The sequence below is a fragment of the Pristiophorus japonicus genome, chromosome 16 (genome assembly GCF_044704955.1).
Source record: "Pristiophorus japonicus isolate sPriJap1 chromosome 16, sPriJap1.hap1, whole genome shotgun sequence".
Classification (NCBI taxonomy): domain Eukaryota; kingdom Metazoa; phylum Chordata; class Chondrichthyes; family Pristiophoridae; genus Pristiophorus; species Pristiophorus japonicus.
Genome location: NC_091992.1, coordinates 138,567,029 through 138,589,366, shown reverse-complemented (window position 1 = coordinate 138,589,366; position 22,338 = coordinate 138,567,029). Strand labels below are relative to the sequence as shown.

Sequence of the window (22,338 nt, the reverse complement as noted above, 5' to 3'; positions counted from 1 at the left end):
GTGCTCGCTGACCCGTGTCCCCCTCACCCATCACCCCCTGTGCTCGCTGACCTACATTGGCTCCTGGTCCAGCAACGCCTCAATTTTAAAATTCCCATCCATGTTTTCAAATCCCTTCATGGTCGTCACCCCTCCCTATCTCAGTAATTTCGGTCAGCCCTACAACACTGCGAGATCTCTGCACTCCACCAATTCCGGCCCCTTGAGCCTCCCCGATTCCCATCGCTCCACCATCGGTGGCCGAGGCCCCAAGCTCTGGAACTCCCTCCCTAAACCGCTCCGCCTCTCTCTCCTTAAAACCTTCCTCTTTGACCAAGCCTTTGGTCACCTGTCCCTAATATCACTGTATGAGGCTCGGTGCCAGATTTTGGCTGATAATCGCTGCTGTGAAGCGCCTTGGGCCGGTGCACTATGTTAAAGGCGCTATATAAACACAAGGTGTTGGCGCTTGCACTTTACCAAGATGGCCGTGGGTGGCCGCAGCGACGCGGGCCTACTCTCCTTTACCAAGATGGCCGCAGCGACGCGGGCCTACTCTCCTTTACCAAGATGGCCGTGGGTGGCCGCAGCGACGCGGGCCTACTCTCCTTTACCAAGATGGCCGCAGCGACGCGGGCCTACTCTCCTTTACCAAGATGGCCGTGGGTGGCCGCAGCGACGCGGGCCTACTCTCCTTTACCAAGATGGCCGCAGCGACGCGGGCCTACTCTCCTTTACCAAGATGGCCGCAGCGACGCGGGCCTACTCTCCTTTACCAAGATGGAGGCACCAACTGCTTTCGTCACCATGGCAACAGGCGCAGATTAGGATGTCGAGTTGTATATTTGAATTTACGATTGCGAGCGGAGCGCCGGGGCCTGGCAATGCCCTCTGCCCCTGCCCTTACAATGCAGTTTCTGCATTCCAACTGCAGCGGCGGCCGCCGGCAACATTCTCATCTCAATATACGCCTCGGCCGCCATTCCACGCGCGTTAATTTACCCCGCCGATCGACGTGTCTGTCACCCAATCAGAACGCGGACTGTAGAACGCATCATGCGGCAGCGACCAATGGGAATGGGAAAAGGCGGGGCCTGTGACGGGCCCCGCCTACTCCCGGCTGCGCGCGCAGCTTGCGGCCTAAGATGGCGGCCGTTCGCTTGCGTCTGCTCTTTGATTACCCGCCGCCTCTGCTGCCGGCCGGCCGCCTGTGCTGGCTGCTTCTGCAGCCCGAGCAGTGCCGGGTGGTGGCCGACCTGGAGAGCATCATCCGGCGGCGCTTCGGCTTCAGCAGCCGCACCCTGCTCCATCTCTTCCTCGACAACTGCCTGCTTCCGCCCAACGAGAGCGTGCACCTGGTGCGGGACAACGACTCCATCAGGTAGAGTGAGGCCGCGACCCCTGACCCCCGCGACCCTTGACCCCTCCCCCTGATCCCCCCCTCCCCCTGATCCCCCCTCCCCCTGATCCCCATCTTCCCCCCTCCCCCTGATCCCCCCCTCCCCCTGATCCCCCCCTCCCCCTGATCCCCCCCTCCCCCTGATCCCCATCTTCCCCCTGATCCCCATCTTCCCCCCTCCCCCTGATCCCCCCTTCCCCTGATCCCCATCTTCCCCCTGATCACCCCCATCCCCCTGATCCCCATCTTCCCCCTGATCCCCCCCTCCCCCTGATCCCCATCTTCCCCCTGATCCCCCTCCCCCTGATCCCCATCTTCCCCCCCCTCCCCCTGATCCCCCCTCCCCCTGATCCCCCCTCCCCCTGATCCCCATCTTCCCCCTGATCCCCATCTTCCCCCTGATCCCCCCCTCCCCCTGATCCCCATCTCCCCCCCCTCCCCCTGATCCCCCCTCCCCCTGATCCCCATCTTCCCCCTGATCCCCATCTTCCCCCTGATCCCCTGATCCCCCCCTCCCCCTGATCCCCATCTTCCCCCTGACCCCCCCTCCCCCTGATCCCCATCTTCCCCCCTCCCCCTGATCCCCATCTTCCCCCTGATCCCCATCTTCCCCCTGATCCCCCCTCCCCCTGATCCCCCCTCCCCCTGATCCCCAACTTCCCCCCTCCCCCTGATCCCCATCTTCCCCCCTCCCCCTGATACCCCCATCCCCTGATTTCCCCCTGATCCCCATCTTCCCCCTGACCCCCCCCCCTGATCCCCATCTTCCCCCCCTCCCCCTGATCCCCCCCTTCCCCTGATCCCCATCTTCCCCCTGATCCCCCCCTCCCCCTGATCCCCCCTCCCCCTGATCCCCATCTTTCCCCCTCCCCCTGATACCCCCATCCCCTGATTTCCCCCTGATCCCCCCTCCCCCGATCTCCCCCTCCCCCTGATCCCCATCTTCCCTCCTCCCCCTGATACCCCCATCCCCTGATTTCCCCCTGATCCCCCCCATCCCCTGATCCCCCCCTCTCCCCATTGATCCCCCCCTCCCCATTGATCCCCCCTCCCCTTGATTTCCCCCCCCTACCCCCGATCCCCCTCTCCCCTTGATCCCCCCCCACCCCTGATTTCCCCCCCCCCCGATTTTCCCCTTGATCCCCTTCCCCTCCGAAGGCCTTGGTAGTTGAAGGTCTGGCCACCAATGTTCGGGCGAAGGAAGTGGGGAATGTGTAAGACGCTAGGATTGGAGGATAGTAAGGCTTCCAACTTAGCCATGACAGACACATTTGAATCCGTAGATGAGAATTTTAAATATTTGACGATGGTGCACCGAGAACTAATGTCGGTCAGCGAGCACAGAGGTGATGGATAGAGCGGGACTTGGTACTAGGCTCGATATTAAATAGCCAGCATCTCTTGACAGTGAGCAGATCATCTGCTGCTGAAACCTTCATCCATGCCTTTGCTACCTCTAGACGTGACTGTTCCAGCACGGTCCTGTCCGGCTTCCCACGTTCTACCCCACGTTAACTTTGCTGCCTCCATCCTAACTCCCACCAAGTCTCGCTGAGCCACATTGGCTCCCGGTTAAGCAACGCTTTGATTTAAAAATTCTCATCTTTATTTTCAAATCCCTCCCTATCTCTGTAACCTCCTCCAGCCCCACAACCTCCTGAGATGTCTGTGCTCCTCTAACTCTGGCCTCTTGAGCATTCGCGATTTTAATTCACCATTGGTGGCTGTGCCTTCAGCTGCCTGGGCCCCAAGCTCTTGAATTCCTTCCCTGAACCTCTCTCCTCCTTTAAGACTCGTTAAAACCTACTTATTTGGCCAAGCTTTTAATAATTTGTCCTAATATCTTGTGTAGCTCGGTGTTAAATTTTGTTACATTGTGCTCCTGTGAAGCACCTTCGGGTGTTTTACCAAGTTAAAGGAATTGTATACATGCCAGTTGTTGTTGATGTGCCTGTTGTGATGTCTCCCTCACTGGGAGTGGCCGTATAAGATCCGTCCGGGTTAAACACAGCGCCTGTTTGCAGCTGAATATGGGAAGCATTCCGCAGACTGTTGGCACGCTGTGCCAGTGCAGCAGCTGGTGGAAATCATTTCTTTTTAGTGCATAAAAATGCTGAAGTAACTGTTTTCTGTTGCCCTTTTACAGAGTGAAACAGGAGGAGCTGATAACAGAAAACGGGTTTGTGACCAGTGATTCTCCCGATCGGCCGAGTGTGAAGCCAAAGAAGAGGCACCGACACCAGCATCAGCCGCGAAGTGAAAATGGAGAGAAAAAGAAGCGGAGAAAAGGTGCAGGACTGAGCGTGGAGCAGAAGCACGATTCCACGGGAGAGACCGTTTCGAATGTAAGTACGGAGTGTTCGAGGAAGAGAAAGAACGAGACAGAAGGTAATGGAAAGTGTCACGTTCAAAAGAAACACTTTAAAAAGAAAAAGGATAAATCCGACAAAGACAAAACTGGTAGCGATCGTTCCAGCAAAAGAGCCCGGTCCGGAGCATTGGGCAAATCTCTCCCAGAGCCCACAGCTGCAACTCCCCTCTCTAAGCTGGTGGAGGGGAAGAATGCTTCAAACAACTCGCTGTTTCAGAGAAAGGCCGCTGTACAGGTGTCGGACAGCGAGCATTCATCCAGTGACCCCAGTGAGAGCAAGCGTCTACAGCCAAAGAGCCCCTCGCTGCCAGCAACAAGGACCATTGCCAAGGGTCAAGGCAGCAGCAGCTTGGCGGGAAAGAGTCCCAGTGCCCAAAGCGGGAAGAGGCCTATGCAGACTAACATGGCCGCCAAAATGCCGGGGGCAAAGGCAGACAGCAGCTCCGACTCGCTGAGCAGTGACTCTGAGACGCCTGCGGTTACAAAAGTGCCCACTCCAAAGCCAGGGGCCCCGCCTTCAGTGGAAAGGATTCCAGGCCGGTCGGAGAATGGCAGCAGTGTCCCTAACCCCACGAGAAGATCGTCCGGAGCCTCTTCCGACTCCCAAGATTCAGAGTCGGGGAAACCCGCAGGAGTAGAGACTAGTGCGCCAAGCCAATCTGGCAAAGCGGGACATCAGTCCACCACTGCCACTCTGCCACCCAATCGAACGGGCAATGGTGGCTTTGGGCGGGGCAATGGGCGGGGCCGCGGACGAGGGTTTAGTGCCTTCCCATGGGAAGGTTGTGGTGGGCGGCAGCAGCGTGCTGTGTTCCGGGGCAGAGGCCGAGGGGCCGGTCTCTTTCGCTATAACTATGAAAACAGCCAGGACCCGAAACCTGGAGAATCAAAGCAAACTGTGACAAACAAGAACGTTACTGTCGAGGTGAGTGGATGTGATCGGGAAATGTGCAGCCTTTTCTCTCTCTCACCCCCACGCACACAGAAGGTAAATAGACCTGATAATAACGACCTAATCTTCAAACCAATTGCTGTGTCAGTGCAGCAATAATTGTCGGGAGGGAGGGGCAGGGTGAAATGGTGAAAGTGCCCCCAGCAGCAGCTCCTCCAGCCTCGTTCCTTTGATGGCCATTGGTAAATACACTGCTGTACTACACTGCACATTAAAGCCCTGATCGGTGCCACGCTTGCCGATCTCGGGGGCACTAAAACTGGCTATATAACTTGGGGGGGGGGGGGGGGGGCTGCAATTTCTGGTCCCTGCCCATTAATCCTAATTCGGAGCGTGAGGTCAAAATCAGGCTCGGCTGTGATACTATTCATGGAAAAATGGCGGCGTACTGTTTCTGGGCTTACTCCCGTGTACGGAGATAGAGAGAGAGCCCCGACACTGTCCCGTATACAGGGAGGGAGCGAGGGGAGGGGGGAGAGAGCGAGAGAGCCCCGACACTGTCCCGTGTACAGGGAGGGAGCGAGGGGAGGGGGGAGAGAGCGAGAGAGCCCCGACACTGTCCCGTGTACAGGGAGGGGAGGGAGCGAGGGGAGGGGAGGGAGCGAGGGGGGAGAAAGAGAGAGGGAGAGAGAGAGCCCCGACACTGTCCCGTGTGCGAGGGAGGGGAGAGAGAGGGGGGGAGCAAGGGAGAGAGAGAGAGACGGGGGGTGGGGGGAGAAAGAGAGATCCGACACTGTCCCGTGTACAAGGAGGGGGAGGGGAGATGGGGCCGACACTGTCCTGTGTACAGGGAGAGACAGAGCCTGACACTGTCCTGTGTACACAGAGAGAGGGGAGAGAGCCCGGCACTGTCCTGTGTACAGAGAGAGAGAGACAGAGCCTGACACTGTCCTGTGTACACAGAGAGAGGGGAGAGAGCCTGACACTGTCCTGTGTACACAGAGAGAGAGAGAGCCTGACATTGTCCTGTGTACACAGGGAGAGCCCGACATTGTCCTGTGTACACAGAGAGAGGGAATAATCGACACTGTCTTGTGTACAGAGAGAGGGAGAGCCCAACACTATCCTGTGTACAGAGAGAGAGAGAGAGAGCCCGACACTGTCCTGTGTACAGAGAGAGGGAGAGCCCGGCACTGTCCTGTGTACACAGAGAGAGAGAGAGAGAGAGCCCGACACTATCCTGTGTACAGAGAGAGGGAGAGCTCGACGCTGTCCTGTGTACACAGGGAGAGAGAGAGAGAGAGCCCAACACTGTCCTGTGTACAGAGAGAGAGAGACAGAGCCCGACACTGGCCTGTGCACACAGAGAGAGGGAGAGCCCGACACTGGCCTGTGTACACAGAGAGAGACAGAGCTCAACACTGGCCTGTGTACACAGAGAGAGAGAGAGAGAGAGCCCGACACTGTCCTGTGTACACAGAGAGAGGGAGAGCCCAACACAGTCCTATGTACACAGAGAGAGGGAGAGCTCGACACTGGCCTGTGTACACAGAGAGAGGGAGAGCCTGACACTGTCCAGTGTACAGAGAGGGAGAGCCCGACACTGGCCTGTGTACACAGAGAGAGGGAGAGCTCGACACTGGCCTGTGTACACAGAGAGAGGGAGAGCTCGACACTGGCCTGTGTACACAGAGAGAGGGAGAGCTCGACACTGTCCTGTGTACACAGGGAGAGCCCGACACTGGCCTGTGTACACAGAGAGAGGGAGAGCCCGACACTGGCCTGTGTACACAGAGAGAGGGAGAGCTCGACACTGGCCTGTATACACAGAGAGAGGGAGAGCCCGACACTGGCCTGTGTACACAGAGAGAGGGAGAGCTCGACACTGGCCTGTGTACACAGAGAGAGGGAGAGCTCGACACTGGCCTGTGTACACAGAGAGAGGGAGAGCTCGACACTGGCCTGTGTACACAGAGAGAGGGAGAGCTCGACACTGGCCTGTGTACACAGGGAGAGCCCGACACTGGCCTGTATACAGAGAGAGGGAGAGTCCGACACTGTCCTGTGTACAGAGAGAGGGAGAGCCCGACACTGGCCTGTGTACACAGAGAGAGGGAGAGCTCGACACTGGCCTGTGTACACAGAGAGAGGGAGAGCTCGACACTGTCCTGTGTACACAGGGAGAGCCCGACACTGGCCTGTATACAGAGAGAGGGAGAGTCCGACACTGTCCTGTGTACAGAGAGAGGGAGAGCTCGACACTGTCCTGTGTACACAGGGAGAGGGAGAGCCCAACACTCCTGTGTACACAGGGAGAGAGAGAGAGAGCCCGACATTGTCCTGTGTACAGAGAGAGAGGGAGAGCTCGATACTGTCCTGCGTACAGAGAGAGGGAGAGCCCGACACTGGCCTGTGTACACAGAGAGCGAGAGAGAGAGAGAGCCTGTCATTGTCCTGTGTACAGAGAGAGGGAGAGCCCGACACTGTCCTGTGTACAGAGAGAGGGAGAGCCCGACACTGGCCTGTGTACACAGAGAGGGAGAGAGAGAGAGAGCCTGTCATTGTCCTGTGTACAGAGAGAGGGAGAGCTCGATACTGTCCTGTGTACAGAGAGAGGGAGAGCCCGACACTGTCCTGTGTACAGAGAGAGGGAGAGCCCGACACTGGCCTGTGTACACAGAGAGCGAGAGAGAGAGAGAGCCTGTCATTGTCCTGTGTACAGAGAGAGGGAGAGCCCGACACTGGCCTGTGTACACAGAGAGCGAGAGAGAGAGAGAGCCTGTCATTGTCCTGTGTACAGAGAGAGGGAGAGCCCGACACTGTCCTGTGTACAGAGAGAGGGAGAGCCCGACACTGGCCTGTGTACACAGAGAGCGAGAGCCCGACCCTGTCCTGTGTACACAGGGAGAGGGAGAGCCTGTCATTGTCCTGTGTACAGAGAGAGGGAGAGCCCGACACTGGCCTGTGTACACAGAGAGGGAGAGCCCGACACTGTCCTGTGTACACAGGGAGAGGGAGAGCCCAACATTGTCCTGTGTACAGAGAGAGGGAGAGCTCGACACTGTCCTGAGAGAGAGGCTCTTGTGCTCAGTCTAACTTTGGACAGACAATGAAACACGTTCGCCCGGAATAGGGAAATGGAACCCTTTCAGTTCAACAATTTATTGCATTGTCTTTTATCCCTTTTCTTCCATCACCATTCGGCCCTTCAAGCCTGCACCACCATTCAATAAGATCATGGCTGATCATGCAACTTCAGTACCCCTTTCCTGCTTTCTCTCCATGCCCTTTGGTCCCTTTAGCCGTAAGGGCCACATGTAACTCCCTTTTGAATATATCTAACAAACTGGCCTCAACAACAGAGAATTCCACAGGTTCACAATTCTCTGAGTGAAGAAGTTTCTCCTCATCACGGTCCTAAATGGCTTGCCCCTTATCCTCAGACTGTGACCCCTGGTTCTGGACTTCCCAAACATCAGGAACATTCTTCCTGCATCTAACCTGTCCAATCCCGTCAGAATTTTATGTTTCTATGAGATCCCCTCTCATTCTTCTAAATTCCAGTGAATATAATCCAGTCTTTCTTTATATGTCAGTCCTGCCATCCCGGGAATCAGTCTGGTGAACCTTCGCTGCACTCCCTCAATAGCAGGAATGTCCTTCCTCAAATTAGGAGACCAAAACTGTGCACAATATTCAAGGTGAGGCCTCACCAAGGCCCTGTACAACTGCAGTAAGACCTCCCTGCTCCTATATTCAAATCCCCTAGCTATGAAGGCCAACATACCATTTGCCGCCTTCACCGTCTGCTGTACCTGCATGCCAACTTTCAATGACTGATGAACCATGACACCCAGGTCTTGTTGTACCTCCCCTTTTCCTAATCTGCCGCCATTCAGATAATATTCTGTTCCCTGTTTTTGCCACCAAAGTGGATAACCTCACATTTATCTGCATTATACTGCATCTGCCATGCATTTGCCCTCTCACCTAACCTGTCCAAGTCATCCTGCAGCCTCTTAGCATCCTCCTCACAGCTCACACTGCCACCCAGCTTAGTGTCATCTGCAAACTTGGAGATATTACATTCAATTCCTTCGTCTAAATCATTAATGTATGTTGTAAGTAGTTGGGGCCCCAGCACTGAACCTTGCGGTAACCCCACTAGTCACTGTCTGCCATTCTGAAAAGGACCCGTTTATTCCTACTCTTTGCTTCCTGTCTGCCAACCAATTCTCTATCCACGTCAATACATTACCCCCAATACCATGAGCTTTAATTTTGCGCACTAATCCCTTGTGTGGGATCTTGTCAAAAGCCTTTTGAAAGTCTAAATACACACATCCACTGGTTCTCCCTTGTCCACTATACTAGTTACATCCTCAAAAAATTCTAAAAGATTTGTCAAGCATGATTTCCCTTTCAAGAATCCATGCTGACTTGGACCGATCCTGTCACTGCTTTCCAAATGCGCTGTTATTACGTCTTTAATAATTGATTCCAACATTTTCCACACTACCGATGTCAGGCTCACTGGTCTATAATTTCCCTATTTTCTCCCTCCCTCTTTTAAAAAGTAGTGTTATATTAGCTACTCTCCAATCCATAGGAACTGATCCAGAGTCGATAGACTGTTGGAAAATGATCACCAATGCATCCACTATTTCTATGGCCACTTCCTTAAGTACTCTGGGATGCAGACTATCAGGCCCTGGGAATTTATCGGCCTTCAATCTCATCAATTTCCCGAACACAATTTCCTGACTAATAAGGATTTCCTTCAGTTCCTCCTTCTCACTAGACCCTCAGTCCCCTAATATTTCCGGAAGGTTATTTGTGTCTTCCTTAGTGAAGACAGAACCAAAGTATTTGTTCAATTGGTCTGCCATTTCTTTGTTCCCCATTATAAATTCACCTGATTCTGACTGCAAGGGACCTACATTTGTCTTCACTAATCGTTTTCTCTTCACATATCTATAGAAGCTTTTGCAGACAATTTTTATGTTCCCAGCAAGCTTACTCTACTTTCCCCCTCCTAATTAAACCCTTTGTCCTCCTCTGCTGAATTCTAAATTTCTCCCAGTTTTGTTGCTTTTTCTGGCCAATTTATATGCCTCTTCCTTGGATTTAACACTATCCCTAATTTCCCTTGTTAGCCACGGTTGAGCCACCTTCCCCGTTTTATTTTTACACCAGGCAGGGATGTACAATTGTTGAAGTTCATCCATGTGATCTTTAAATGTCTGCCATTGCCTATCCACCGTCAACCCTTTTAATATCATTTTCCAGTCTATCCTAGCCAATTCACGTCTCATACCATCGAAGTTACCTTTCCTTAAGTTCAGGACCCTAGTCTCTGAATTAACTGTGTCACTCTCCATCTTAATGAAGAATTCTACCATATTATGGTCACTCTTCCCCAAAGGGGCCTCGCACAACAAGATTGCCAATTAATCCTCTCTCGTTACACAAGATCCAGTCTAAGATGGCCTGCTCTCTAGTTGGTTCCTTGACATATTGGTCTAGAAAACCATCCCATATACACTCCAGGAAATCCTCCTCCACTGTATTGCTACCAGTTTGGTTAGCCCAATCCAAAAGGGATTAAAGTCGTCCATGATAACTGCTGTGCCTTTATTGCACGCATCCCTAATTTCCTGTTTGATGCCATCCCCAACCTCTCTACTACTGTTTGGTGGTCTTTACACAACTCCCACTAACGTTTTCTGCCCTTTGGTATTCCGCAGCTCCACCCATACAGATTCCACATCATCCAAGCTAATGTCCTTTCTTGCTATCGCGTTAATCTCCTCTTTAACCAACATCTCTCCTGTCCCTCCACCGTGGTGAGCAGTAAGTTTGGAAAGTGTGGCTTAGAGCAGTAACCTCGGTGATTATGGGGCTGATCCCGGTTATATGGGGCTGTGATCCCGGTGATATGGGGCTGTGATCCTGGTGATAGGGGGCTGTGATCCCAGTGATCCCGGTGATATGGGGCTGTGATCCCGGTGATATGGGGCTGTGGGGCCGGTGATCTCGGTGATATGGGGCTGTGATCCCGGTGATCCTGGTAATATGGGGCTGTAATCCCGGTTATATGGGGCTGTGATCCCGGTGATATGGGGCTGTGGGCCCGGTGATCCCGGTGGTATGGGGCTGTGGGCATGGTGATCCCGGTGATATGGGGCTGTGAGCCCAGTGATCCCGGGCTGTGGGCCCGGTGATATGGGGCTGTGGGCCCGGTGATATGGGGCTGTGGGCCCGGTGATATGGGGCTGTGATCCCGGTGATATGGGGCTGTGGGCCTGGTGATCCCGGTGATATGGGGCTGTGAGCCCAGTGATCCCGGGCTGTGGGCCCGGTGATATGGGGCTGTGGGCCCGGTGATCCCGGTGATATGGGGCTCTGGGCCCGGTGATCCCGGGCTGTGGGCCCGGTGATATGGGGCTGTGGGCCCGGTGATCCCGGTGATATGGGGCTCTGGGCCCGGTGATCCCGGGCTGTGGGCCTGGTGATCCCGGTGATATGGGCCCGGTGATCCCGGGCTGTGGGCCCGGTGATATGGGGCTGTGGGCCCGGTGATATGGGGCTGTGGGCCCGGTGATATGGGGCTGTGGGCCTGGTGATCCCGGTGATATGGGCCCGGTGATCCCGGGCTGTGGGCCCGGTGATATGGGGCTGTGGGCCTGGTGATATGGGGCTGTGGGCCTGGTGATATGGGGCTGTGGGCCCGGTGATATGGGGCTCTGGGCCCGGTGATCCCGGACTGTGGGCCCGGTGATATGGGGCTGTGGGCCTGGTGATCCCGGTGATATGGGCCCGGTGATCCCGGGCTGTGGGCCTGGTGTTCCTGACGCAGGCCGTGCAGGCAGTGACTGCTTATGATTCTCCACACCCTGCTCACTGTGTTTGTATTTCTTCCCTTGAACAGAAAGCCCCGGCGGTTCCACAGAGAGACTACAGCAAGCTGCCACTCCTGGCCGCACCACCACAAGTGGGAGAAAGAATTGCCTTCAAGGTAACCCCTCCTCATCTCACTGATTCTGGGCACACTCAGTTTGTTTTACAAAAGCCCTGACCTTGATTTAAATAAAGACTAAACTATGTGTCTGTAACGGTAACTCTACGAGATTGTGTGCTGTAAGATGGAGCTTGCTGCCCTTGAGAGGGTGCAGAGCCTAGCCTGGAAAATAACTGCAGACATCAGACATTTCAATAATGTGGATACGCTCAGTAAGTCGGCTTTGTTTTCTTTGGAAAAGAGGCAACATTGAGTTTACATCCATGAAAATTTCAAGATTATGAAGAGAGTTGAGAAAAAGAGTGGGTGAAGGGTCCAATTCGCAAAGGCGAGTGAGAGCGTGAGGTATCAGGAGCAAACTGTTCTCTCTGCAGATAGCTGCACTGGGAATGTGTTTGTACAGAGGAGGGATCCAGGTTACGGTGACACAGTGGGAGGAGGCTCCACCTGTTCCTGTTTTCATGAATCTCCACAATCTAATCTGACTATTTCTGATTTTCTCCCAAGGTGTTGGAGCTGTCTGAGAGTTACACGCCTGAGTTGTCAGATTACAAGGTATTTAAAAATATTTTACAAGAAATGACTGTTCATTTTGCTCCAGCTTGAAGATTGGGGGGAGAGTCTCTGGGGAGGAGGCGCGGTGGGTGGGGAAGTGGGTGTTTGGCGGGGAGGGGGTGGGTAGGCAAGTGAGGCTGCAGGTGAAGGCAGGGGACACGAGGCAGGGAGAGGGCTGGAGGAGGGGTGGTGGGCGGGGGTGGGAAGAGGGGGCGCCATGTAGGGAGGGGTTGGGGGAGGAGAAGGGGAGGGGGGACTCCCGTTGGGCAGGGATTGGGGGCTGGGGAGAGGTGGCGGGGGGAGAGCTGGTGGGCAGTGAGGGACGGTGTTGGGGGAGGGATGGTGGTGGTGTAGGGGACGGGGAGAGGTGGTGGGCAGGGAATGGGGGCGGAGGGCAGGGACAGTGGTGGGGAGAGGGGGCGTGGGGGACGGACGGGGCGGGGAGAGGGGGCGCTGGGCGGGGAGGGGGCAGGGGAGGGACGGGGTGGGGAGGGGGAGAGGGGGAGGGGGCAGGGGAGGGACGGGGTGGGGAGGGGGAGAGGGGGAGGGGGCAGGGGAGGGACGGGGTGGGGGAGGGGCGGGGAGGGGGCAGGGGAGGGACGGGGTGGGGGAGGGACGGGGCGGGGAGGGGGCAGGGGAGGGACGGGGTGGGGGAGGGACGGGGCGGGGAGAGGGGGCGCTGGGCGGGGAGGGGGGAGGGGCGGGGAGAGGGGGCGCTGGGCGGGGAGGGGGGAGAGAGGGGACGCTGGGCGGGGAGGGGGCAGGGGAGGGACGGGGCGGGGAGAGGGGGCGCTGGGCGGGGAGGGGGCAGGGGAGGGACGGGGTGGGGGAGGGGGCGCTGGGCGGGGAGGGGGCAGGGGAGGGACGGGGTGGGGGAGGGGGCGCTGGGCGGGGAGGGGGCAGGGGAGGGACGGGGTGGGGGAGGGGGCGCTGGGCGGGGAGGGGGCAGGGGAGGGACGGGGTGGGGGAGGGGGCGCTGGGCGGGGAGGGGGCAGGGGAGGGACGGGGTGGTGGGAGGGGGCAGGGGAGGGATGGGCGGGGAGAGGGGGCGCTGGGCGGGGAGAGGGGGCGCTGGGCGGGGAGAGGGGGCACTGGGAGGGGGCAGGGGAGGGACGGGGCGGGGAGAGGGGGCGCTGGGCGGGGAGGGGGGAGGGACGGGGCGGGGAGAGGGAGCGCTGGGCGGGGAGGGGGCAGGGGAGGGACGGGGTGGGGGAGGGGGCGCTGGGCGGGGAGGGGGCAGGGGAGGGACGGGGTGGGGGAGGGGGCGCTGGGCGGGGAGGGGGCAGGGGAGGGACGGGGTGGGGGGAGGGGGCGGGTGGGGGGAGGGGCGGGTGGGTGGGTGCTCGCTAAGGCTGCAGGGTCAAGTGGAGAACGGAAGTGATGTTACCAACGGGTTGCAGATTGAGTGGAGTGAGCTGGTAGAGTCATGTTCCATGTTCTTGCAGTCTGACTCTCCTTAAAAACTCTCTCTTTAAAGGAAGGAAGAATCATGAGTTACAATCCTAGTACACAACAGGTTGGGCTGAGTGTCGACTCCGTATCAACAGGTGAGGCTCTGCCTGCAGTGATTGTCCTGTGCACACTCTGTGTTGGTAGGTAAAGCATTGACACGTCAAGAGCTGGCATTTATGTAGATCTTTAATGTAACAAATATCCTAGATTTCTCAGCAGAGACAGAACTGACAGAAAGCAGAGGAACATCTGTCAATTATACAGCATTTCAGAAATTGAAGACTAAAATCACTTCCTTTCGAATCTGTCCCACTGATGGCACAGTGAGTTCATTCCCCGAACCACAGACGCCTCGAAGGTCCAGCTCCCATTCCACATCAGTGCTCGGACCTCAGCCAGGGCGGTGATAGAGGTGACAGTTAGCGAGTGACTGTGGGGAAGGGAGGGAAGAATCAGCCTGGGTATCTGGAACCATGTGTGTTGACTGGGAACAGGTTTTGGGTCAGCTGTGATGCTCCCATAGTTGATATGTCTGGTAAAGAATTGGTGAGGTGCTAAAGGGCAGGTGACACTTGTGGAAGCTATGCCCAGGGAAGGGGACATTGACGTGTCATTTATTGGATCTGAAAATGTTCACCGATCTTCTCCTTTGTTATAAACACTGGTCTCCATAATTTCATGACCACACATTTTTCATAGCAGATTGAAAGCGTCAATCCAAGAAATTTGCTATTCCAGACTCCCATCTGTCAATCCCAGGGAATTTCCCATCTGTCAATCCCAGGGAATTTGCTATTCCAGACTCCCATCTGTCAATCCCAGGGAATTTCCCATCTGTCAATCCCAGGGAATTTGCTATTCCAGACTCCCATCTGTCAATCCCAGGGAATTTGCTATTCCAGACTCCCATCTGTCAATCCCAGGGAATTTGCTATTCCAGACTCCCATCTGTCTATCCCAGGGAATTTCCCAGCTGTCAATCCCAGGGAATTTGCTCTTCCAGACTCCCATCTGTTGGTGGTTGAGTGAATAAATTTGCTGTAAGAGTTTTGGCGCTTTGACTGGTATCTCAGGCTTACTCCAGACATTATTACGTTGTTCCAGAAAGTTCCAAAGAGCCTGGAAAGTTCGATCTCATCTATCAAACGGAGAATGGAGAGGATATGGTGGAGTATGCCGTGACCAGGGAGGCCCAGGTAGGTGCAGTGGAAACTCTCTGTTACCTCTACCGTCACTGTGGACAGCTCAAACACCGGCTTACATCCATACTGACTATCTCTGGGGGAGAGAACTTCCCTTTTGAAATCCATGCGGACTAATCGTTATTATATTTTTGGTTTCTAGATGTTCTTCTATTTTCTCCTTTAGTCGGGATTCCATTTGTCTTGCTACCACTGATGTTAAGCTGACTGGTCTATAATTCCCCAGACATGTTCTATCCCTCCTATTAAAGATAGATATTACGTTCGCTATCCACCAGTCCTCTGGAACTACATCTTTTTCTAAAAAAATATTAAATATGTGTAGTAATGCCTCTGCTCTTCCCTAGATTGTTTTAAAATGCGTGGATGCAATCCATCTGGTCCTTATCGTCTTTGAGTTTGATTAGTTTATTTAATATATCATTTATTTATATTTTAAATGCACTTATCTCATTACTAATCTCATCATCCAGTGTCATGTCCACCTGTTCTATCTCCCTGGTAAATACTGAAGCAAAATAATGATTGAATATTTCTGCCGTCTCTCTATCGTTGCCTGTGGTATTATCCTGTCTATCCCTTAATCACCCTATTCCCATCCCAATCCTCCTTTTTTTTATTGATGTACCTGTAAAATATTTTACTATTTTGTTTTATGTTCCTTGAAAATGTAATTTCATAGTTCCTCTTTGCCTTCCTAATTGTTTTTTTGACTTCTTTCCTAATCTTTTCGTATTCTCCCTCATCCGCAGTATTTTGTATTTGTGTGGATTCTATTTTTGCCATGCTGATGGCTGCATCACTTTTTTCTATTGCCATTGTGTTATCCTGAATAAGTACAGCTACTCCACCTCCTCTTTTCCCCAGCAATGTTTAATTCCCAATCCTGATTTTTCTGTAGCCATGTCTCAGTAATCCCTACTCTGTCTGGTTCCTCGCAACGCATGATTATCTCTAGCTTTATTATGTGCATTGTTGTACAGACAGTATAACTCCTTTTAATAGGATTTTCTCTCACTTTATGTTTAACCACCTTTTTAGACTCCTTTTCTATAACTCTATTTATTCTCTTGCCATCAATGTCCTGCCTTACTTTATTTGTTCCTTTGCTCTTCTTTCCTGTTTTTATATTTAGGCTGGTTACGTTTCTTGTAGATCCTTCCTCCCTCCCCCCATCTTACTAGTGCTGCGAACCGCTTTGATTCAGGGAGCCTGCTGATTGAGACACGAGAAGGATGAAAATTAGATAAAGGAAGATAAAATACGCCTGTGCTTCTCTAAGTGAAGTTATGGGGTGAAATCGCATTTAGGTGCAAATGATTTCAATATCAACATTTTATATAATACAAAATTGTGCGGGTTTTTGATAAGAGTAGCTAGGGAGAAACTGTTTCCAGTGGCAGGAGAGTTGGTAACTGGAGGACACAGATTTAAGGTAAATGGGAAAAGAACCCGAGGGAGATGAGATTTCTTTTTACGCAGCAAGTTGTGATCGGGAACGCGCTGCCTGAAAGGGCGGTGGGAGCAGATTCAATTGTAACTTTCAAAAGGCAATTGGATAAATAGTTGAAAAGCAGAAATTTGCAGGGCTGTGGGGTAGGAGCAGGGGAGTTGGGACTAATTGGATCGCTCTTTCTTAGAGTAGGCACGATGGGCCGAATGGCCTCCTCCTGTGCTCTGATTCTACAATTCCAACCCATTAATCGTGGTGTTTCTCACTCTGTTCCTACAGGTCACGGAGAGTTGGAGCTCGCTGGTTGAACCTCGTCTGATTGTGATGCCTGCTGCTGAGCCAGTGGCCGTGGAGATGGCCTGACCAACTGTTCCACCTCCCTGCTCTCAACGTGTTCGGTCTGCTAACCTATCTGCTTCCCTGTACAATACTGAGTCTCCACCACAACATAGTGTCCCACTTGCAGGGTCTGTAGCTGAGGTTTGAGAAGCAGTGCTGACTGTACATTTTCAGGTTTTTTAGATGAAATATCTGAGGTTGCACTTGTGGCATGGTACCTTGTGAATTGTTTAATAAATGCTTTTTTAATATTCCTGTTTTTTATATATATATATGTTTGATGTTTTTGTATCTTTCCATGCTTCCTTTGGAGAACTGTATGAACGATGGGCCGAATGGCCCTTTGCAGTATGATTCTGGACAATCTGCAGACTGCGACATGAACACTCCTTCCAATGGGGTGGGAGGGTTTTATGGGCTCCCACAGCCCATACAATGGAGAGAGGGGCGGGGTCACCCACACTCGCCGGACATGAGGATCTCGCTGGCTGTTACTTCGGAATCCGGAGCTCAGTCTCCACTCACTGGGACTGTCTGGAGCAGTATGCAAAGCTGCATCCTCCTGTCTCCCACTGAGCCAAAGGCTGTCTTTCTAATAATTTCACTCCAATACGAATTACATTCCCCTGTCACTCCCCATCAGGACTGACTGTCCAACGCTCCTGCAGTTGGGTCATCGATCACTCTCTAGAACTCCCTCCCTGACAGCACTGTGGGAGCACCTTCATCACATAGACTGCAGCGGTTCAAGAAGGCAACTCACCACCACCTTCTCATGGGTGATTAGGGATGGGCAATAAATGCCAGTCTTGGCAGCGACGCCCACATCCTGTGACCGTGGAGCTGAGTGCATCGTACAGTGTGGTACTGAACGTGTGCAGCCCTTGAGTGTGACGGGTTCAGTCTCCACTCTGCAGATTTTAGCTGATCACTGCTGGAGCAGCAATGGTGTTGTTGGTGTCCGAGCCCCTGAGTTAGGGAGCGGGAATGTCTGCCAGCTCCTTACTCCCGATTACCATGTTACTGATTCCTGCGCCAGTGAGAACAGAATCGGGCTCTGCTGTGATGTTCCCTATAGTCGAATAGCCTGCTGTCACTTGTGTTCTAGGCACAGATGGGAAGAGTGGCCCTTGTACCTTTCATTTCTCCACACACAAAACACTACTGTACTATTGTGGGAGGAAGGGTTTAAACCGATTGTGGCACCTTAATTGCGAGGTGCTGGTCTGGAGCAGACACTTGCATCACCACCCCACCCCAGCTTGTATTGTCCCAAGTCCACAGTAACCGATAGGATGGCTGCTCGGGGTCTGGAATGGCGGGGGGACGCCTGGGACACATTATTCCCAACAGGGTCGTTAAAAGTTACAGGTGGAAGGAAGTGAAAGGAAAGTGACTTGGATTGGAAGCTATCTGTTCATGGAGCTGTACAGCGGAGGATTGTCATAAGCCTCCGCCTTGAACCGCTGCAGTCTTTGTGGTGAAGGTAACACAGTGCTGTTAGGGAGGGAGCAATGTTCCGTGTAAGGTCCCAATGCAGGTCCTGTGCAGATAGTGAGCCGGCTTTTGAATATTTCAAAAACCGCACATGCATGTAATTTTGAATGGCCCAAGCGGCCCCTCTCCCCAGAATCGAGGGAACATTCCCCAAAGAGCTGCTCTCCGAGTATTGCACCGTGTTGGCGAAGGATTTTCAGCTATACCAAGTTGTAATTTACCAAAATTCCCTGGATTCTGGGGAGGACCCAGCAGATTGGAAAACTGCAAATGTAACGCCCCAATTTAAAAAAGGAGGCAGACAAAAAGCAGGAAACTATAGACCAGTTAGCCTAACATCTGTGGTTGGGAAAATGTTGGAGTCAATTATTAAAGAAGCAGTAGCTGGACATTTGGAAAAGCAAAATTTGATTAGGCAGAGTCAGCATGCATTTATGAAGGGGAAGTCATGTTTGAAAAATTTGCTGGAGTTCTTTGAGGATGTAACGAACAGGGTGGATAAAGGGAAACCAGTGGATGTGGTGTATTTGGTCTTCCAGAAGGCATTTGACAAGGTGCCACATAAAAGGTTACTGCACAAGATAAAAGTTCACGGGATTGTGGGTAATATATTAGCATGGATAGAGGATTGGCTAACTAACAGAGAACAGAGAGTCAGGATAAATGGTTCATTCTCTGGTTGGCAAACAGTGACTAGTGGGGTGCCGCAGGGATCAGTGCTGGGACCCCAACTATTTACAATCTATATTAACGACTTGGAAGAAAGGACTGAGTGTAACATAGCCAAGTTTGCTGATGATACAAAGATGGGAGGAAAAGCAATGTGTGAGGAGAACACAAAAAGTCTGCAAAAGGACATAGACAGGCTAAGTGAGTGGGCAAAAATTTGGCAGATGGAGTATAAGGTTGGAAAGTGTGAGGTTATGCACTTTGGCAGAAAAAAAATCAAAGAGCAACTTATTATTCAAATGGAGAAAGATTGCAAAGTGCCCGGGACTTGTGCACAGAGGAACCTGGGGGTACTTGTGCATGAAACACAAAAGGATAGCATGCAGGTATAGCAAGTGATCAGGAAGGCCAATGGTATCTTGGCCTTTATTGCAATGGGGATGCAGTATAAAAGCAGGAAGTCTTGCTACATCTATACAGGATATTGGTGAGGCCACATCTGGAATACTGCATGCAGTTTTGGTTTCCATATTTACGAAAGGATATACTTGCTTTGGAGGCAGTTCAGAGAAGGTTCACTAGGTTGATTCTGGGGATGATGGGTTGGGCCTCTACTCATTGGAATTCAGAAGAATGAGAGGTGATCTTATTGAAACGTATACGTTTATTTGGGAGCTTGACAAGGTGGATGCAGAGAGGATGTTTCCACTGATGGGGGAGACTAGAACTAGGGGGCGTGATCTTAGAATAAGGGGCCGCCCAGAGATGAGGAAGAATTTCTTCTCTGAGGGTTGTAAATCTGTGGAATTCGCTGCCTCAGACAGCTGTGGAAGCTGGGACATTGAATAAATTTAAGACAAATAGACAGTTTCTTAAACGATAAGGGGTTATGGGGAGCGGACAGGGAAGTGGAGCTGAGTCCATGATCAGATCAGCCATGATCATATTGAATGGCGGAGCAGGCTCAAGGGGCCGTATGGCCTACTCCTGTTCCTATTTCTTATATCCTTATGACAAGCACAAGCTCCCTGTGGCACTCAGTGTGATGACTGCCATGAAGGTTTCTGCCTTTAGGTCATTCCAGGTGGCATTGGCTCTATCTGCCATTGAAACCATCATCCATACCTCTGTCACCACAAGACCCGACTGTTCCAATGCTCTCCTGGCCGGCCTCCCACCGTCTGTAAATTTGAGCTCATCCAAAACTCGGCTGCCCGTGTCCTAACTCGCACCAAGTCCCGCTCACCCATCACCCCCTGTGCCCACTGCCCCGTGTCCTAACTCACACCAAGTCCTGCTCACCCATCACCCCCTGTGCACACTGCCCCGTGTCCTAACTCACACCCAGTCCCGCTCACCCATCACCCCCTGTGCCCACTGCCCCGTGTCCTAACTCGCACCAAGTCCCGCTCACCCATCACCCCCTGTGCCCACTGCCCCGTGTCCTAACTCACACCCAGTCCCTCTCACCCATCACCCCCTGTGCCCACTGCCCCGTGTCCTAACTCGCACCAAGTCCCGCTCACCCATCACCCCTTGGCTCCTGGTCCAGCAACTCCTTGATTTTAAAATTCTCCTCCTTGTGTTTAAATCCTTATCTGGCCTCACCCCTCCCCGCACCTGTCTCCTTCTCCACTGCTGCAACCCCACTCCACTCTCCATTCTGAAGCAAGCTCCTTGCGCAACTTTTCCTACCCCAATCATTCCACCATTGGCAACCATGCCTTTATCCACCTAGGCCCCACACTCTGGAATTCCCTCCAAACCCCTCTGCCTCTCCACATCCCTCTCCTTTAAGCCCCTCTTTTGGTCACTCCTCCTTTGGCTCGGAGTCTATATTTTTCCTTATGCCTATGAAGTGCTTTGGGACATTATTGTTACTATTTATATTAAAGGTGCTATATAAATGCAAGTTGTTGTATCATTCAGTCTGAACGATAACAATTCCAAGGCTGCACTCGGTGCCAGTTCCACCATCCAACCACAGTTTGCTGGTTCTCTGCAAGTAAAGGGCTGTATCCTTGGGATTAAAGCTACCTGACTGATGATACCCAGACACTGCATCTGTGCAGACAGACAGCAAGGCTCGTGCATTTGTCATAGCAGTAATGACATCCTAGAGCAGCCCTCCAGTGTCCCAACAGGCCATGGGGCAGTTTGAGGTACCAAACTCAACAAGTCTCCCAGCTCACTGAGGTCTGACAGTGAGCTCGGCCAGGAGGGGATAATAAGAGCAGGAGTAGTCTATTTCGCCCCTCGAGCCTGCTCTGCCATTTAATAAGAGCATAGCTGATCTGTACTTGGGCTCAGCTCCACTTCCCTGCCCTCTCCCAATAACTCTTTATTTCCTTATCGCTCAAAAATATGTCCACCTCCATCTTAAATATATTCAATGACCCAGCCTCCACAGCTCTCTGGGGCAGAGAATTCCACAGATTTACGACCTTCTGAGAGAAGAAATTCCTCCTCATCTCAGTTTTAAATGGGCGACCCTTTATTCTTAAACTATGCCCCCTAGTTCTACATTCCCCCATGAGTGGAAACATCCTTCCTGCAACTATTGTCGAGCCCCTTCAGTATCATATGTTTCAATAAGATCATCTCTCAATCTTCTAAATGCCAATGAGTATAGGTCCATTCTTCTTACGTCAACCCCCTCATCTCAGGAATCAACCTAGTGAACCTTCTCTGAACAGCCTCCAATGCAAGTATATCCCTCCTTGGAGACCAAAACTGTACGCAGTACTCCAGGTGTGGCCTCACCAACACCCTGTACAGTTGTAGCAGGACTTCTCTGCTTTTATACTCTATCCCCCTTGCAATAAAGGCCAACATTCCATTTGCCTTCCTGATTACTTGCTGTACCTGCATACTAACTTTTTGTGTTTCATGTACAAGGATCCCCAGGTTCTTCTGTACTGCAGCATTTTGTAATCTCCATTTAAATAATTTGCTTTTCTATTTTTTCTGCCAAAGTGGATAACCTCATACTTTCCCACATTATCCTCCATCTGTCAAATGTTTGCCCACTCACTGTATTCCTTTGTAGATTTTTTGTATCCTCACAATTTGCTTTCCCACCCATCTTTGTATCATCAGCAAACTTGGCTACATTACACTCAGTCCCTTCATCCAAGTCATTAATATAGATTGTAAATAGTTGAGGCCCCAGCACTGATCCCTGTGGCATCCCACTAGTCACTGTTTGCCAACCGGAAAGTGACCCATTGATCCCGACTCTCTGTTTTCTGTTAGTTAGCCAATCCTCTATCCATGCTAATATATTACCCCAACCCCGTGAACTCTTGTGCAGTAACCTTTTATGTGGCACCTTATCGAATGCCTTCTGGAAATCCAGATACACCACATCCACTGGTTCTCCCTTATCCACCCTGCTTGCTCAAAAGAACTCCAGCAAATTTGTCAAACATGATTTTCCTTTCATAAAACCATGCTGACTCTGCTTGATTGTATTATGATTTTCCAAATGTCCTGCTACTGCTTCCTTA

The 22,338-nt window shown here is 52.5% G+C and overlaps 1 protein-coding gene across 2 annotated transcripts; it reads left to right on the top strand.

Annotated features, from left to right (window-relative positions):
- Nucleotides 1–1,092: 1,092 nt before the first annotated feature.
- coil (coilin p80) lies at nucleotides 1,093–16,914 on the top strand. 2 transcript variants are annotated; one of them, XM_070858265.1, is made up of 7 exons: nucleotides 1,093–1,360; nucleotides 3,525–3,723; nucleotides 11,573–11,659; nucleotides 12,170–12,217; nucleotides 13,695–13,764; nucleotides 14,774–14,865; nucleotides 16,604–16,914. In XM_070858265.1, the coding sequence occupies exons 1-7, from the start codon at nucleotides 1,125–1,127 to the stop codon at nucleotides 16,685–16,687; spliced, it is 816 nt and encodes a 271-aa protein (XP_070714366.1). In that variant the 5' UTR covers nucleotides 1,093–1,124; the 3' UTR covers nucleotides 16,688–16,914. The 2 variants fall into 2 exon arrangements, with proteins under 2 accessions (XP_070714366.1, XP_070714365.1); XM_070858264.1 differs by having other exon boundaries at nucleotides 3,525–4,674.
- The last annotated feature ends 5,424 nt before the right edge of the window (nucleotides 16,915–22,338 follow it).

What these genes read in the sequence shown, in the direction of transcription:
- coil (XM_070858264.1), top strand. Translation starts at nt 1,125, where the DNA reads ATGGCGGCCGTTCGCTTGCGTCTGCTCTTTGATTACCCGCCGCCTCTG. An exon ending in GAGAAAGAATTGCCTTCAAG is followed by an intron (nt 11,660 to 12,169) that starts GTAACCCCTCCT and finishes TTTTCTCCCAAG; the next exon opens with GTGTTGGAGCTGTCTGAGAG. An exon ending in CCGTGACCAGGGAGGCCCAG is followed by an intron (nt 14,866 to 16,603) that starts GTAGGTGCAGTG and finishes CTGTTCCTACAG; the next exon opens with GTCACGGAGAGTTGGAGCTC.